Genomic DNA, 16,621 nt, shown 5'->3' with positions numbered 1-16,621 from the left:
ACAATGAAAGGCTACACCATTTATCCTTACATAATAAGATAACATTTCTTTTGGGTAATGAATATAAAAACCCAAAAAAGTGTTAACTTGAAATTCTACAATTTGGTGGAGGTGGGAGCATGTTAGCTTCTTGGGCAAAAAGAGTTTATCACAAAGGCCCTTTACCTAATGAAACAAATAAAGAATTTCTTCCAATGATATTCAGTACTTTGAATCTGACTGCTTTTTCTTTCTTGTATTGAACCAAATTAGGAAGATGTTTTGTTCTTCTTTTCAAAGTTAGAGGACATAATAATGCAAACCACAAAGTGGGCAAAGTGCCATAGTTGCTTTTGGTCCTCAGCCAGTCCAAGGTTTTTCTTAATCATCATCATTACACAGTGGACAGTTGAAAAAGGTAAAGCCCAAATTTGTACAGCAAGGAAAAGAAGCAATGATGGAATGGATTATTATTATTCCATAATAAATGATTATTATTCTCATTTAGAGGTGAGTTTTCGGAGCAAAGGGATCTCTTGTAGTGAAAATTTCACTACTGGTTTTGGTTTGGGTTTTGTTAAAGGTTATTCATGAAAGACGCGTCGGACCCAGGAAAGAAAAGGAAGTCAACCTACGATGGACACGCACGTTCATGTCCAGACAACAAAGGTACCACTACCAACAAAAAACCATGACTGTCTCTCTCTCACTCTCCCTCTATGTTCCAACTGAAATTTCACTTCAACGTCTCTTTCTGGGTTTCGGATGCTGCCATCCACGTGCATGGCCAAGGTCATCCCCGTAACTTCACCTTCCCAGAAAAAGCCTGACAGCGAGAGTGATTCATTCAACCGCAATGAGATCAGGCCAAAAGGGCAACAACCCAACTCAGGGAAACGCCCCCGGTGAGCCAAAACATAGCTCTCTTACTGACACGTGGAGATTATTCATTGGTTTAAGAGCTAGAGTCCACTCTGTCCTAAGTTAGCAGGGGCCTGGGAAGGGGGAGACAAGATGGCCTGTAGCCGGTTATTTTTTTTTTCTTTTGTTCTTTTGGAGTGCTTAAAAAATTCAATGGCTGTTATTGCTTCACTCTCCTAGGAGAAAAATATACTAATTTTCTCCTTGGGAGTAAAAGACAGCATTAACTACCAACTGGAAATGAAATACACTGCGCTGCCTCCATTTTTCCCTTCTTTCTCTCTCTCTCTCTCTCTGTTTTTGTCTGCTTTTTGTTTCTCTTCTCTCTTCCAAAGGTACGTTTTTGCTTTTGTTTAACAGGAAAAAGTTGATTGGTTTTTGTGAAAGGGCTTTGATTTCCTTGCTTCTCCTTGTTGACCCTTTAGTATTGGTTAACTGTTGCTGTCACTAAGTTCAATATTCTTCTCTCCTTTTCTTATTCATTGGGTTTTCTCGAAGCCTGGGGTGGTTAGAACTTAGGCTTATAGGTGAATTTTGCTAAATCTCTTTGGTTTGTTCTTCTCTGATTACTTCTGCAAAATGTGGAATTTGTTAATGGTCCTTTGAAAGTTCTAAGCTTTGATTATATTTTGGAGTTGCTTTGTGTGCTTCAATAGCTTTTTGGGATATAAAGAGTTTGAATAATTGGAAACAAGGAGGTTAACCTATAGAAAAGACAATTCTCTGTTTCTGAAAATAACTTCAGTGCAGTTTGCAATTGTGTTTTTCAAGTTTGGGATTCTTGTTGGGGTTATCTGCTAGAATATAGATGGTTATGGATCCTAGGTTTAGAGGGTTTTCTGGTTTCCAACTGAGGAATCAAACCGTGTCTGTATTTCCGAGTCAACCTGCATCAGTTTTTCCGAATCAGAACTCTGTTGCCGGTCCCAGATTCCAGAACACCTACATAGATCACAACTTTAGGGAATTTGATTACCACCCACCTGATCCAACACCAAGTAATATGGCACCTATTTCAAGTTTGAGCCATGAGGAAGATCCGTCCGAAGACTGTGATTTTTCCGATTCAGTTTTGAGATACATAAACCATATTCTCTTGGAAGAAGATATGGAGGACAAGTCATGTATGCTTCAAGAGTCTTTGGATCTTCAAGCTGCTGAGAAATCATTTTATGATGTCCTTGGCAAGAAGTACCCACCTTCACCTTCCGCTGAACAGAACTCTACTTTTGTTTATGAAAGCGGGGAGAACCCTGATGATAGTTTCGTTGGAAATTATAGTAGTTATTTCAGTAGTTGCAGTGATGGTAGCAGCTACGTTGTTGACACTGGGCGGATGCAAAATTTGGGTGATTATAGTACCACTCAGGCACAAAGTCTTCCTGTTTCTGGCATGTCTCAATCATCGTATAGCTCTTCGATGGCTAGCATAGATGGGCTGATAGAGTCTCCAAATAGTACTCTTCAGGTCCCTGATTGGAATGGTGAAATCCATTCCATTTGGCAATTCAGAAAGGGGGTTGAGGAGGCCAGTAAATTTATTCCAGGAAGCGAGGAGCTTTTTGGTAACTTGGAGGTCTGTGGAGTGGAATCACAGGAGTCCAAAGGGTGGACTAGTGGTTTGGTTGTAAAGGAAGAGAAAAAAGATGAAGGAGAGTACTCACCTACTGGTTCAAAGGGAAAGAAGATTTCTCGCAGAGACGATGTAGAAACTGAAGAAGAGAGGTGCAGCAAGCAGGCAGCAGTTTATTCAGAATCCATTGTGCGATCAGAGATGTTTGATATGGTGCTGCTCTGTAGTTCGGGGAAAGCTCCAACTCATTTTACAAATCTTCGTGAGTCCTTGCGCAATGGAACCAGTAAAAATGTGCGGCAGAATGGACAGTCAAAGGGACCTAATGGTGGAAAAGGCCGTGGTAAGAAGCAAAATGGGAAAAAAGAGGTGGTGGATTTGAGAACGCTCCTGATTCATTGTGCGCAAGCAGTTGCAGCTGATGATCGTAGGAGTGCAAATGAATTGCTAAAGCAAATCAGACAACATACGTCTCGATTTGGAGATGGAAATCAGAGATTAGCTCATTGCTTTGCTGATGGTCTCGAGGCACGCTTGGCTGGTACAGGTAGCCAAATCTATAAAGGCCTTGTCAGTAAGAGAACTTCTGCTTCTGATATCTTGAAAGCTTACCTTCTACATGTTGCTGCATGCCCTTTTAGAAAGGTTTCTCATTTCATCTGTAACAAGACAATCAATGTTGCATCAAGAAAGTCGATGAAGCTTCACGTCATAGATTTTGGTATTCTTTATGGTTTTCAATGGCCCACCCTCATTGAGCGGCTTTCTTTGAGATCTGAAGGGCCTCCAAAGCTTCGGATTACTGGAATAGATTTTCCACAACCTGGTTTTAGGCCAGCTGAGCGAGTTGAGGAAACAGGACGGCGTTTAGCAGCTTATGCCAAAGAGTTCAAGGTGCCATTTCAGTACAATGCCATAGCAAAGAAATGGGATAACATTCGAGTTGAGGAACTTGACATTCACGAGGATGAGTTTGTTGTTGTTAACTGTCTGTATCGTGCTAAGAACTTGCTTGATGAAACTGTGGCAGTAGACAGTCCAAGAAATATTGTTCTCAATCTGATACGGAAGATTAATCCAAATATTTTCATCCATGGGATTATGAATGGGGCCTATAATGCCCCATTCTTTGTCACACGGTTCCGAGAGGCTTTGTTTCATTTCTCTTCAATGTTTGATATGCTTGAAACTATTGTGCCCCGTGAGGATTGGGAGAGGATGCTGATTGAGAAAGAGATTCTTGGCAGGGAGGCCTTGAATGTTATAGCTTGTGAGGGCTGGGAGAGAGTGGAGCGGCCTGAGACGTTCAAGCAGTGGCATGCCCGTAATCTGAGGGCTGGGTTTGTGCAGCTGCCATTTGGAAGGGAGATAGTCAAGGGGGCAACTGAAAGAGTGAGGTCATTCTACCACAAGGATTTTGTAATTGATGAAGATAGCCGCTGGCTGTTGCAAGGATGGAAGGGAAGAATAATTTACGCCCTCTCTGCTTGGAAGCCTGCTTAAGGAGCTTAAATTTCAAAGTCTGCCTTTCTTCTCTTTGGGTGCTCTGACAGGAAAAATTAGGAAAACTAAGGTAATGCTGTTTTCATTTTTTCCTATGTTGTTAATTACTGTATTACTAGCAGATCTGCAGATAAGATAACAGATACATATGGTAACTGATTGCAATGTTTGAATGATTACAAGTCATGCTAAGAGAAGCTGATGGTTATCTGGTTTACTTCTAGAAGACTGACAGTAATTAGAACATCAACAACTTGAAGAACTGGAAAGTGTACACAGCGCTGATTTGTTGTATCTTAGCTGACCTCTTGTGGTTCCGTAGGCAACTTGACGACGAGGGAAAGAACTGTAAAATACATATGAACATGTTTACAGTTAAACTTGTAGAAGTAGACATTCTATGATGCAAGCTACTGTGAAATTTGCAAAAGCCTGCATTTTTTCAAAGGTTTTTGCAGCTTCTTTCCATCTTTTTATGTCTTTGTATTTGTCCAAAATTCTGAGCAAATTGTATCAAAAAGCACTGATAACATTTGGGTTTCTGCTAAAAAAAAAGGCATGGCATTCAAATGCATTCCAAACATCTATCTAGCCTTTTTTTTCCTCTCAACACAAATTGGTTGACACCAGGCCAAAACCATATAAAACAATGTGTTAGAATTCCATCATTATAGCTTTCAATCAGCATCTGTTGGGAATCTTCTTCTTTTAGAGCCTCCGTCTTTCCAACATCAACCTGGTGGGACCTTCCATTACCTAAAAGGATTGAAGGTTGGTGCTCAAAATATAACCAAGAAGGGCATCTGAAATTAAATATTTCAAATAGCTATACATTGAGGGAATAATCTGCCTCTGCCTTCAGGTTTTGTTAAGCCATTCTAAACTTTCACTTGCATTATGAAACTTAAACCTAAACCTAGTACATGAAAAAGTTACCTTAAGAAATTGGCAAGCAGCTTATGAGGGATTCTCTTTAATGAAAACAACCCAAGTGCCCAAACCATTTCAGAAAAAATATACATACTTTTTTTGGGTGGTTCAATTATCAAAGCCTTTGGAAGACAGTGATTATCACTGTAGAATCTGGCTCCTTCTGCAAAGTTTCAGAGCTGGTAATGGTGGTCCAAACTGAAGTGAAGGACAAACATTGTTTGGATTGAGGTAGACTCCCACAATTGAAGCAAATTTGATTCGTCCAACCGTTAAAAACCAATCACATGGAACCTTAGTTGAGGACCATATTCTGTGGGGACCAAATTTATTTGTCCAGATCAGTTACTCTGATATTCCATGTGTAATTTTCTTCCAAGTGAAGGAAAAATAATCCAAATATGATTGGAAGCTGCAAAATTAAACCAACATGTCATTTTTCTTTTATACATCCAAGAATATTCAGAATACGGATATGAAGGTTATCTAATTCCATAGCTCTATGAAGATCTAATCTCTCTACCCATCCTTTTTTTTTCTCCCTCAGGTTCAGGTGGAGACCAAAGGTCATGAGTAATAGATTGTAGATCCAGCAGAAGATTTGAAAACATAAAGAAATCTTGAGTAATTTTATGCTGCTAGGACTGAAGATGAACCAGAAAAAAAGTACATGTCAAATAGAACAGCATTTGCTCTTGATTCTATTGTACCAAATTTATACAAACAAGATCTTGCAGAACAACTTTCAAATAAAAGACTGTTAACCCTTTGTCAGGGCAAACTCTACCAAGAGGTCCACTCCCATGTGCAGCAATTACATGCTTCCAAATGTCAAAGCAAGAGAAATTTAGACAGAAAGAAAATCAACTGCCTGAATATTGTTCAAGAAATTTTACTCAGCAAGAGGAGGTACAATTGTTTTGTACTAAACAGGACAACTAAATTCAGACACTAGATCACATATTAGCAAAGAATATATGGCCATGGGAGCACAGGAAACAACTATGTTCATTCAACAAACCGACGTGTCCTTTCCATTCTAATGAAACAACCTCCACCGATATTACCTGTCATGAAAAGAAGGAAATCAGATAGGTAGATAAGTTCCTTCCGAGAATGATACAAACAATAGTTACAGCAATTGACTTTTGATAGCCACTTTTTATCACAAATATATAGTGTTTCGCTTGATGCCTTCAAAACGTGACTAGTTTTACCATTCTGATTCAATGTTCAACAGACATATGCCTATGATGGACCAAGTACACAGATCTTAACATAAATTAATATTCCACCATTCCAATGGCCAGTTGAAAAATCTGAGTTTCGCAAGTTTATGCTTCCATGGGGATTCACTACCAGATATCATGTCATCCTAAAATAATACAGGTCAGGGTATTACTGAAGGATGAAAACTTATCATTCATGTCAAGTTATTTTGAAAAGGTTAATAAACCAGGCAAGTCGATGGTAGAGAAATGAACAGACAGAAGGCGACAGTACAATAAACCCAGTATAGCTATGCTCAAACTGAATAACACTTTCTTAGATTCACTATGTTCAACCTTCATTTTAAGCATTACAGTTACATAACTTCTTCTGCAAAATTCACATTTCAAGATTTGCCAAACACAATTCAACATCTTATCTCTCCCCTCCTCAACTTTTTTCCTTATGAAAGCCATACAAACTTTAAGATTTTGATGCTACTTTTGAGTAAGATCAACGGGTTCTGTTCTTTTTGAAACATCATTTTTAAGTTGTTGGGCTTTTGTTGGAAGAAAATAAGACCAAACAACAGTAAGCGTGGAAAAAGGGTACTACTTTTCGAAACCATGTAAATGGAATAAGCATCAAAACCTAGAATATGATGATAGTCTTAAAGAGATTAACTATTTTCTTTCTCGCGGCACGAAAATGTAACACTTAAAAGGATCAATAAAGAACATAAAAATCAATTCCCATTTTAGAGTTCAGATAATCTGAGAACTACCATGCTTTCAAGTTTAAACCCTTCAATACCTTTAGTAAAACCAAAACAACATCCCTCATTCTTCTGTCGGCCTTTCCTCATCAAACCACCTTGGAGGATCAAAACCAGACCCACCTAATATACAAGGAATTTGCAATTAGAAACAATTATTAATACAATAAATCTATTAAAAAATAAGAAAAGAAAAGTTGAATTACCAAGAGGATTGCAACGGCAAAGACGCCAAGCTGTCAAGACTGTGCCCTTTACAACCCCATATTTCTTGTAAGCTTCCATTGAGTACTCACTACACGTGGGAACAAAACGGCAACTCTTTGGTATCAGAGGCGAGATTTCCCCTGTTTTTTATTCATTGCTTAACTAAAAATCAGTAAGAACAATTCAGATTTTTATATTCTTTCCCCATGAGCTTTCGCAAAAGAAAAAGAAAGAGACTTACTTTTGTAGAATTTCAGCACGGACAACGCAGCTTTAACTCCTAAACTCTCAACTTCATCACCTGATTAAACAAATAAAACCCAATTAAATAAACTAAGAAATTGAAACTTTTGATTGGTTGATTGAATTTTGAGAGAGAGAGAGAGAGAGAGAGAGAGAGAGGACGGTNAGAGAGAGAGAGAGAGGGACCTTGGGGAGTGTTTTGGTCAGAGTTTTGAAGCGAGCCATTAGCGGTAAGGTTACGGTGGGCGGGAAAACGAAATCCGGAAATTTGATTTGGAATTCGAGGATCAAAATTGATGGAAATGAAATTAGGGTTCTTGGGTTGAGTTGATAAAGTAAGGAAGGGTTTATGGTTGTTAAGGGAGTTAATAACCGCCATGGCAGTTTCAGTGCGTTCTTCTGGAGCGAGATTATTGTCTTATGGAGTAGAATTCTACCAGCTAAAACGACATCGTCTCGTTTGCATATGGCGGTAAACGGTTATCCATCAGGTTCTTTCCCTGGAATATCAACGACAAAAATCTTTTCATAATTATGCTTTTAAGTTATTTGTCTAATTTCTTTAAGAATTTGAACTTAAAAATCACTCATTTTAAATAAAAAACTGATTAAAAAAGGTTTTTTGGGGACTAAAAATAATAATTAGAACAAAAGTAAAGCTATTTAACATGAGGGGAAGCATACACTATTCAGTTCAAATATTGAGATCCATGGCAATGTGAGACAAACAGAAACATAGAAATGCTAATCGATGTTCAGACAATAATATCATTGCAACAGCATCTTAATAGTTCAGCTCAGGTTTTGCAAGGATGCCTGAGAGTAGACACAGCTGATAGTTTGATTGTTTTTTGTTGTTTCTGCTGACCATGCATGGCCTTTAAAGTTTCAGATGCTCACAACTATTCAAATTAAAACTTCTTAGGAGCATAATAATAAACAAAAAATTCATGGCCCCGAGAATTAGAAAGGAGTAGTGATCTGGGAAAAGAGAGCCTTGAAATCCTTTGTTGGAATGCCTACGCCCTCAGGCTTTGAGGCTAAATCAAATGCCTTGAATTTAGTCTCCTCGAACTTCAGTGCCTGTTTGAAAAGAATGAATAAGATGCATGAAAATGGCAATCCAATGGTGAGAATGGAAATGGTTTAGATTGGGAATACATATATGTGAAAAGGTGATACCTGTATGCAGACTTCTGCTACATCAGGCCTGGCAATTGTTCTTGTTTCAGTCTGAAGAAGCTCATCGTCCTTCCCAACAAGAAGTTCTCTGATGCCACCATCTCTATCCTGCAGCCCTCCAGCCCTAACTTGGCCAGAAAGGGTCAATGTCAGTTGTACAGTTAGAAAGGAATTAGACAAACAATAACATTGCATTGCCCTTGGGGACAATGGCATCTCCCTAGTCGAATAGGGATGATGTAGATTTAACCAGTATTTAGGGAGAGGAGATGGCAGACAGAAATTAACTTCCAAGCTGCCGAAAGCCTAAAACATGCATGATATATATGATCATAGCAAACTGAAAAAAAAAAAAGATTCGATATCTAGATAAAACTCTGGACGTATACGTCTAGCAATTAATTAAGATTACATTGAAAAGGTAAAAGCAACGAACGCCAAAGCTAAAAACCGAACAGGGTTCATATACCTGATAATTGTGTATGGAACACCAGAGTCAGCCAAATACTGCTCAGCCTTTCTCTTCCAGACCTGTGAAAGAAAAAAGAAGAAATCAAATAATTGAATACTATCGATAAAAAACTCTATTCAGATAAAACAAAATTGAACAAAAGCTTATTCTCTCAAACATGAGAGAAAAAGGCCACCAGCAAAAGTAGGTGAAGTCTATTAGTATTGAAAAGAATGCTAACCAAAATGTTCCCATTGCCCAAACTGTTCAGGGGATGATTAAGGTTTGTTCCACCCATGGACCCAACCAACACAATTCGCTTCACTCCAGCCTCCTTAGCTGCCCATTTCAATGTGCATTATGATTATTTGATTTGGTTAATTGAAAATTAGGCATTTAGACTGAAAAATTTAGGAACCAAAAAGATGAAGAACTCACCGACATCTATTTGATTTTTCTGACCAATCCAGTCAACCTAAGAAACAAGATATATAGCCCCTACATCAGTACTGTGAAGAATAAGAGAAAACAAGAGTAACAGTCCTAGTATTAGAAGATGGATAAGGTTACTTGCTCAGGGTATGCTCCATCGTCAAAATAGAACTCAGGCCTTCCTCCTTTGGTTGGATCAAATCCAGGTTTCATTCTTGGGACAGCACTAGTAAGAATTATGAGAGCATCAACTCCTTGGATAGCAGGAACTAGAGTGCTGGGATCCCTTATATCCCCAACAAAAACGTCATCTGCTCCACCAATTTTCTCCTTGCTTTCTGGAGTTCTAACCAATCCTCTTGCAACAAACTGGTCTGACCTCTCTTTCAATTTCTTATAAAGTATCTGACCTGCCAAGTCCGCCAATAAATTCAAATCAATAGGGGGACATTACCATTTTCTATAACCCATCTTCAATTAAAGAGCATGAAGAGTATATTTAACTTATCTTTTTCACTTCTATACAAAAGGCAAACCACCATGGCAACCAGAAGATTCTAAGCACTTGAATTTTGTAGTTTGAATAAAGTGACGAGCAAAAAAATTATGGGACTCATCTAAGCCTCCAATTGATAACATTTTCTTTGACATTCCATAAGCCTATGCAGTATTGCCAAGGGTAATGCTATGGTAATTTTACACAGAGTACAACACCCTACTGAAATTGACACTAATAACCATTCTAAATACAGCCTAAATGAAGCATTTCTCCTTTGCAAAGCCTTAAATTATCAATTATCAACAGCTACATTCTGTGAAATCACCATGTTCTGAGCCCCTTTCACCATTTGCCTACAATTAAGTTCTTAAGAGTAACAAATTTCTCTGTGTGTGCCAGACCCCATAGGACTCCAAACTAAAGCTTAAAAAAAAAAAACAAAATCTCATATATCCGTGATAAACTCCAAAGTTATCACACTCTTAACAACCAATTGTCTTGGCATACCAATAAAATTCCCCTAAATCCCAAAACCCCAAGTAGCCAAAAACCCAATTCAGCCATTAACAAAACTCCCATTAACATTTCATAGAAGTCCATAAATAGACAACGTCATTTTATCATTTTGAGTTCAAAGAAAAGTCATCCTCTTTCTAGTGGGACAAAACTCAAAGTCAACAAAAAGAAATCTTTTTAACAAGCAAATCAACCAGAGAAAGTGAAGAAAAGACAGAATATAAAACAAAAGAAAACCTGTTCTGCCACCAGCTCCAGTGACAAGCACAGTGCTCAAATCTGCCATGGAAGCTAATACCACTGTTTTTCTCCTAAAACCCTTTTTGTTTCTTGTCGAGACAGACGAAGATGAAATTGAAAAGGAGTTAAAACTAGGCCAAGAGAGAGTAGAACCATCTGGAACTTTTCTTGTTAAAGGTGTTGATGATGCCACGCAATTACATTTATGACAGTGACCTAGAGACTTTGATGAAGGAGCTGGAACCGTGCAGGAGAAGACCAATGGGACACGCGTAAGCTTAGCCATTGATCAAGAAGAGTTGGTTGGACTGAGTTTCATCCGACCGCCGGTAAGGCAAGCGGAAATCCGACAACCAGGACGAGGAATAAATTTTTGCTTTTTCCTGGATTTTAATTGGGCAACTGCTGTTGTTGTCTTAGCCGTTAAAGTGGTTGTTGAACTTGTAAGGGTTTGTTTGTTTATATTATTTTGATTTTTCTTATCCTGTTTCCGTTTCCAGGTTAGCCTTATCCCATGATCACTTTACGCTTGCGTTTCTAAAGCCCACTCTCCTTTTCCCACGCGCCGCCTACCGCGGGTCATGCCACATAAACCTGGTAGGTTAGCCCATGGTGAGAATTGATCGTGTTTGGTGAAGCAGTTGAAGCCCATAAATAAGGCAAGTTGGGCTGAGGATCTGCCAAAATCCTGAATCAAGAGTTCTACTCCAGTACCATGTGCCTTTCTTCCACGCTTTCAATGTTTTTGTTTGATTCAATAGAGGCACAGAAGGCGAGGCAAATGGTTCAGAAATTATCACTGCAGGTTAACGTGATAAGTTTTAATATCGTGTTGACTGTTACATAGTTATGATTGAATTGAGAGAAAACTTGTGTGTCCCGGAACTTCAGATAACTTAGACTTTTCTGTTCCAACTATGACATCGTGGCATGCTGAGTGACACCCTGCTGCCTTGTCTGTCTACCTCTTGCTTTGCCAAAGATTGGGTAGCTTGAGTGAAATCTGTCAATGAAATCTTAGCCTGGTTCAAATCCTAATAAAAGCATGTCCTCATTGCTTGGATGGCTGTCCTTGACAGGCTTCCAACCAAAGGAAGGATCAAGTCCTGGTGTTTGACTAATGCTGCCTGTGTTCATTTTGTGGTAATACTGAGGAGACAAAGAGCCCACTTATTTTTCTCTTGGCCCCTTTGGGAGACGGTCATGCAGCTTTGTTGCTTGACTAGAGACATTGGAGACTGGAATAATGAATTTGCTTGTGTTAAGCACAGATTAAAGGGGAAGACTATCTTGGAGTGCTTGTGTCTACACAAAATTTGGACGGAAAGGAATGGTAGACTACATATAAGGGTATGCGGAGAGCACCAGATGAGCTCATTAACAGCTTGTTATGCTCTTGTATAACAGGTTGCTTACCTGTTTTCTTGGATAACAAAAGTATGGAAAAAAACAAAAGATTTGGAATTGGGACGTTAAAAGAGTGACCTTCAAATTTGGACATCGAGTCTCAAATGGAAGCGGGAAGAAAACCAAAGGCTAGAAGGTTGAAGAAGGATTCAAGTAAGTGTTGAACGGTGTCGTATGGTTGTTTTCAAATGTTTAGAGTTTGTAATACTGTAGCTATTTGTGTCACTTTATGTTTTAGCTTGTAAAGTTGTTTAAATGACTTAGTGGACCGTCGTTTATTCAACAATTTTTTTAAATTTCTTCTAAACGTTTGTGATGAGCGTCGTTTTAAGTGTTTCTTGTATAGGCCAACGACCATCTATATGTTCCTCGTTATAACTGTTAAAGCACAGAAAACTTTATCTCGTTTTCTGTGCTTTGTGATCCGATTTTGTTAGTTTTTCATTCTCTAGGCTACATCTGTGGGAATGGTTCTTTGTGATGAGTATAAGTATCATTTGTAACCGTTGTTGTATTCGAATTTTTTTCCTGGATCAAAGAAATTTCTCTTTGTTTTTCAACCTCTGTTTTTCCTAGAAAATCATTAAGTCTTTAGTTTTCTTTCCTGGTATTAGAGCATATTATCTCAAGGGACCTGTAACATGATTGTTTTGTGATCAAAGCATCTTCGATTCAATATGGCTACAGTTGGATTCAATGCAGCTACACCCCTTGTGTTCATTGGTGTTAATTACCCCTTCTGGGTAGTGAAAATGAGGTCATATTTCAAGGCATTTGACTTGTAGGATGTGGTGGAGTCTAGTGAGATATCTGTTCAAAGGCATGCCAATCCAACCCTTGCTCAGATTAAGCAGCACTCAGAGGTAGTTGCAAAGAGATACAAGGCTTTGATTAGCTTGCAGTTAACTGTGTCAAAGTCAATTTTTGAAAAGATCATGCATTTGGAGGATCTTAAACAAGTGTGGGATAGTACAAAATAAGAATATTGGGGAAATGACAGAACCAAGGTTATGCAAATCATGAATCTGTCTAAGCAATTCGAGGTGATGAAGATGAAGGAAGAGGAGAACATTCAGGAGTATACAGACAAGTTGTTGCAGCTAGTGAATCAGCTCAGGATGCTAGGACAAAAGGTCATTGATCAAAGAATGGTCCACAAAATTCTAATGAGTATGTTAGATAAGTTTTGAGTCAAAGTAACTTCACTTGAAGACTTAAAGGATCTGATTAAAATTTTTATGAAAGAGTTGATCTCTACTTTATTAGCTTTTGAGTAGAGAGAGGCTCTTAAGCATGAGGACTCTGTAAAAAATGCCTTAATTGCTAAAACTAAGGGCTTAAGGGTCAAAGTTGATAGCTCGAAGAATAACAGTACTAAAGGTTCTAAATCAAGTATTGCAAAGCAAGGAAAGAATTAAGACAAATATCCCTTTTGCATTCACTATAAGAAGATCAATCATACTCTAAAGTACTAGTGGTACAGGCCTAATGTGAAGAATAGAGCTTGCAATCAACTTGAACATGTGGAGAAGGTATGTAAAGCCAAGAAGTAGGAGACTGAAGGTAAGGCTGCAGTGGCAGAAGAAGCTAACAAATCAGAAGAGGTACTGTTTATGGCTAAAGCAGATGATGACATAACTAACAAGTGTACCTGGCTGATTGATATTGGTTGCTCAAACCAATTGACAGGTAATGCCAATCTTTTCACTGAGCTTGATGAGAGTTATAGGGCTCGTGTAAAAATTGGAAATAGCCTTTACATGAAAATACTTGGAGTAGGCACTATAGGAGTTAAAACTGTTGCTAGTATGAAGTTTATTCATGAAGTGCATTATGTGCCTAAAGCAGATCAGAATCTGCTTAATATAGGTCAATTAGATGACAATGGTTATGCTCTATTATTCAATAATAGGCAGTACACAATATTTGATCCTGTTGGTGCTGAGTTACTAACAGTGAGCATGAGAAACAAATGCCATCCTATGGATCTACTAGAAAGCAAACAACAAGCATTCTATAGTGAGTATGATTCATTAGAATTATGGCATAAACATGTTGGATATGTGAATTATAATTCACTGCCAACAATGGCTTCAAAGGAGCTTATGTTAGGTTTGCCCGATACTGTCAGACCAGATAAGCTATGTAAAACCTGTCAATTTGGAAAAATGAATAGGAAGCCTTTTCTTAATGAGAACAGGTGGAAAACCACATAGAAGTTGAAGCTAGTTCATACTGATTTGAGTGGTCTTATGAAGAACACTTCATTGAGTGGAAGCAAGTACTATATCCTGTTTATTGATGATGTCTCTCATTATTGCTAGATCTATTTTTTGAAGATCAAATTAGAGGCTTTGGGAAGTTTTTCTGAGTTTAAAGCACAGGTTGAGAATTTTACCAACTTAAGTATCAAAGTACTAAGGACAGACAATGGATCTTAATACACTTCAAATGACTTTGAGAAGTTTCTAGCAATAGTTGGGATTCATCATCAGTTAACAGTAACTTATAGTCCAAGTAGAATGGCAAGGCTAAAAGGAAGAACAGTACAATTGCAGATATGGCAAGGTGCTTGTTATTTTAGTGCAATTTGCCTATGAAATTCTAGGTTGAGGCATTTAACACCGCCAACTATATTCAAAACAGAAGTATTACAAAGGCATTGACACTCAAGACTCCATTTGAGATTTGGTATGAACACAAGCTTTCTATCTCTCATTTTAAAGTCTTTGGTTGTGTGTGTTATGCTCAAATTCCTGATGTGAAGAGGTCCAAATTTGATTCTAAGGCTTTTACTACTGCGCATATTGGGTATGGTGAAAAATCTAAGGGGTATGGATTGTATGATTTAGAAGCAAACAAAGTAGTTATCAGTAGAGATGTGGTTTTTGATGAGAGTCAGTGTTGGAATTGGGAAAAAAAGTCTGTTGAATCTATTTACAACAAAGATGGTTCTAATAAGTTCATTGCTTTACCTGATAGCAACAAGACCTGACTTGATGTATGCCACATGTTTATTGTCTAGATTCACGCAAGCTCCTACATTATTACACTTAACAACAACCAAAAGAATCCTCAGATATGTTAAAGGCATTGCTGATTTTGGTTTGAGGTATGTGAGGCAAGATAGTGGAGAATTAGTTGGATACAGCGACAATGACTGGGCAAGGTCACTTAATGATTCAAAAAGCACAGTTGGGTTCTATTTCTCTTTCAGCAATACATTTTTCTCATGAAATTCGAAAAAACAAAGCGTAGTTGCACAATCTACTACAAAAGCTGAGTACATTGCAACTGCAACGGCTTTAAATCAGTTGAGGTGGCTAAGGAAGATACTAGCTGATCTTGGTTTCAAACAAGATAATGGTACTGTGATATTTGTTGATAATATATCAGCTATTGCAATAGCCAAAAATCCAATACACCATGGGCGAACCAAGCATATCAAGGTGAAATATCATGCACTTAAAAAGACTGGTTGAGCTCAAGCACTATAATTCGGAAGAACAATTAGCTGACATATTGACAAAGGGCTTATTCAAAGATAGATTCGAGGCTCTCAAGACCTGTTTAGGTGTTTGCCAGATTACAGGCCATGGGGGAATGTTAAAAGAGTGACCTTTAAATCTGGAAATCGAGTCTCAGATGGAAACGGGAAGCAACTGAAGGTTGGAAGGTTGAAGAAGGATTCAAGCAAGTGTGGAACAGTGTCGTATGGTTGTTTTCAAATGTTTAGAGTTTATAATACTGCAGCTGTTTGTGTCATTTTATGTTTTAACTTGTAAAGTTGTTTAAATAACTTAGTGGACCATCGTTTATTCAGCATTTTTTTTTTAAAGTTTCCTCTAAACGCTTGTTATGAGCGTCGTTTTTAAGTGTTTCTTATATAGGCCAACGACCATCTATTTGTTCCCTGTTATAGCCGTCAGAGCACAGAAAACTTTATCTCATGTTCTGTGCTTTGCGATCCGATTTTGTTAGTTTTTCATTCTCAAGGCTATATTTGTGGGAGTGGCTCTTTGCGATAAGTATCAATGAAATTTCTCTTTGTTTTTCCCAGAAAATCATTAAGTCTTTAGTTTTCTTTCAGAAGTCTACTACTCATAACCAAATATGACAAGAAAAGTAGCCGTATAATTGCTGCAAAGCCAAATTCTCTTTGCTTGCAACTTCACGCAATCGATGGACCAGCCAGATACATCAGTGACGCAAAGGGTAGGGACTTCCAAGGCTTCAGCCGGCTCCCTCAATCACAACCTTAAAACTTTACACATCTTTGAGCCTATCTCCTCATGATAAGCTTGAAACACATTCTGATACACCTGTAGTCTTGAATAATACATTAATCATAACTAGTCATGTGCCTTCTGTTTTTCGTGCATCAAATCTGCCCCTCCTGATCTGAAATGTACTTTATACAACATCTCCATTATATGAGTGAAATGATTAAATTACATCCAGGTGCCATATATTATAATCATAACGTGATTAGTACGCCCTTTGGATCGATTAAGCCAACGCTGATTAAGCCATGCGAAACAGGAGGAACGATGA

At 38.2% G+C, this 16,621-nt stretch overlaps 3 protein-coding genes across 5 annotated transcripts; 1 reads left to right on the top strand and 2 right to left on the bottom strand.

Moving 5' to 3' along the window:
• LOC18597743 (scarecrow-like protein 9) lies at positions 740 to 5,501 on the top strand. 3 transcript variants are annotated; one of them, XM_007026936.2, is made up of 2 exons: positions 740 to 4,046; positions 5,454 to 5,501. In XM_007026936.2, the coding sequence occupies exon 1, from the start codon at positions 1,709 to 1,711 to the stop codon at positions 3,974 to 3,976; it is 2,268 nt and encodes a 755-aa protein (XP_007026998.2). In that variant the 5' UTR covers positions 740 to 1,708; the 3' UTR covers positions 3,977 to 4,046; positions 5,454 to 5,501. The 3 variants fall into 3 exon arrangements, with proteins under 3 accessions (XP_007026998.2, XP_017976817.1, XP_017976816.1); XM_018121328.1 differs by lacking the exon at positions 5,454 to 5,501 and adding an exon at positions 4,201 to 4,516; XM_018121327.1 differs by lacking the exon at positions 5,454 to 5,501 and adding an exon at positions 4,160 to 4,516.
• LOC18597741 (UPF0161 protein At3g09310) lies at positions 5,574 to 7,980 on the bottom strand. The gene is made up of 5 exons (XM_007026933.2): positions 7,527 to 7,980; positions 7,339 to 7,398; positions 7,097 to 7,237; positions 6,929 to 7,013; positions 5,574 to 5,973 (listed from the first exon to the last, which is right to left on the bottom strand). Exons 1-4 carry the CDS (start codon positions 7,717 to 7,719, stop codon positions 6,955 to 6,957), a joined length of 453 nt encoding a protein of 150 aa, XP_007026995.2. The 5' UTR covers positions 7,720 to 7,980; the 3' UTR covers positions 5,574 to 5,973; positions 6,929 to 6,954.
• On the bottom strand, positions 8,060 to 11,109 carry LOC18597740 (uncharacterized protein At5g02240). Its single transcript, XM_007026931.2, has 7 exons — positions 10,658 to 11,109; positions 9,544 to 9,815; positions 9,412 to 9,448; positions 9,215 to 9,312; positions 8,992 to 9,053; positions 8,523 to 8,646; positions 8,060 to 8,423 (listed from the first exon to the last, which is right to left on the bottom strand). The coding sequence occupies exons 1-7, from the start codon at positions 10,944 to 10,946 to the stop codon at positions 8,304 to 8,306; spliced, it is 1,002 nt and encodes a 333-aa protein (XP_007026993.2). The 5' UTR covers positions 10,947 to 11,109; the 3' UTR covers positions 8,060 to 8,303.

Source organism: Theobroma cacao, chromosome 5, assembly GCF_000208745.1.
Source record: "Theobroma cacao cultivar B97-61/B2 chromosome 5, Criollo_cocoa_genome_V2, whole genome shotgun sequence".
NCBI classification, from domain to species: Eukaryota; Viridiplantae; Streptophyta; class Magnoliopsida; order Malvales; family Malvaceae; genus Theobroma; species Theobroma cacao.
The sequence above is the reverse complement of the archived record's forward strand: the minus strand, read 5'-3'. Positions and strand labels throughout refer to the sequence as shown.

What these genes read in the sequence shown, in the direction of transcription:
- LOC18597743 (XM_007026936.2), top strand. Translation starts at nt 1,709, where the DNA reads ATGGTTATGGATCCTAGGTTTAGAGGGTTTTCTGGTTTCCAACTGAGG.
- LOC18597741 (XM_007026933.2), bottom strand. Translation starts at nt 7,719, where the DNA reads ATGGCGGTTATTAACTCCCTTAACAACCATAAACCCTTCCTTACTTTA. An exon ending in CGTGCTGAAATTCTACAAAA is followed by an intron (nt 7,238 to 7,338) that starts GTAAGTCTCTTT and finishes AATAAAAAACAG; the next exon opens with GGGAAATCTCGCCTCTGATA. An exon ending in TTGCCGTTGCAATCCTCTTG is followed by an intron (nt 7,014 to 7,096) that starts GTAATTCAACTT and finishes CTTGTATATTAG; the next exon opens with GTGGGTCTGGTTTTGATCCT.
- LOC18597740 (XM_007026931.2), bottom strand. Translation starts at nt 10,946, where the DNA reads ATGGCTAAGCTTACGCGTGTCCCATTGGTCTTCTCCTGCACGGTTCCA. An exon ending in ATGGAGCATACCCTGAGCAA is followed by an intron (nt 9,449 to 9,543) that starts GTAACCTTATCC and finishes CTTGTTTCTTAG; the next exon opens with GTTGACTGGATTGGTCAGAA. An exon ending in TGGGCAATGGGAACATTTTG is followed by an intron (nt 9,054 to 9,214) that starts GTTAGCATTCTT and finishes TTTCTTTCACAG; the next exon opens with GTCTGGAAGAGAAAGGCTGA.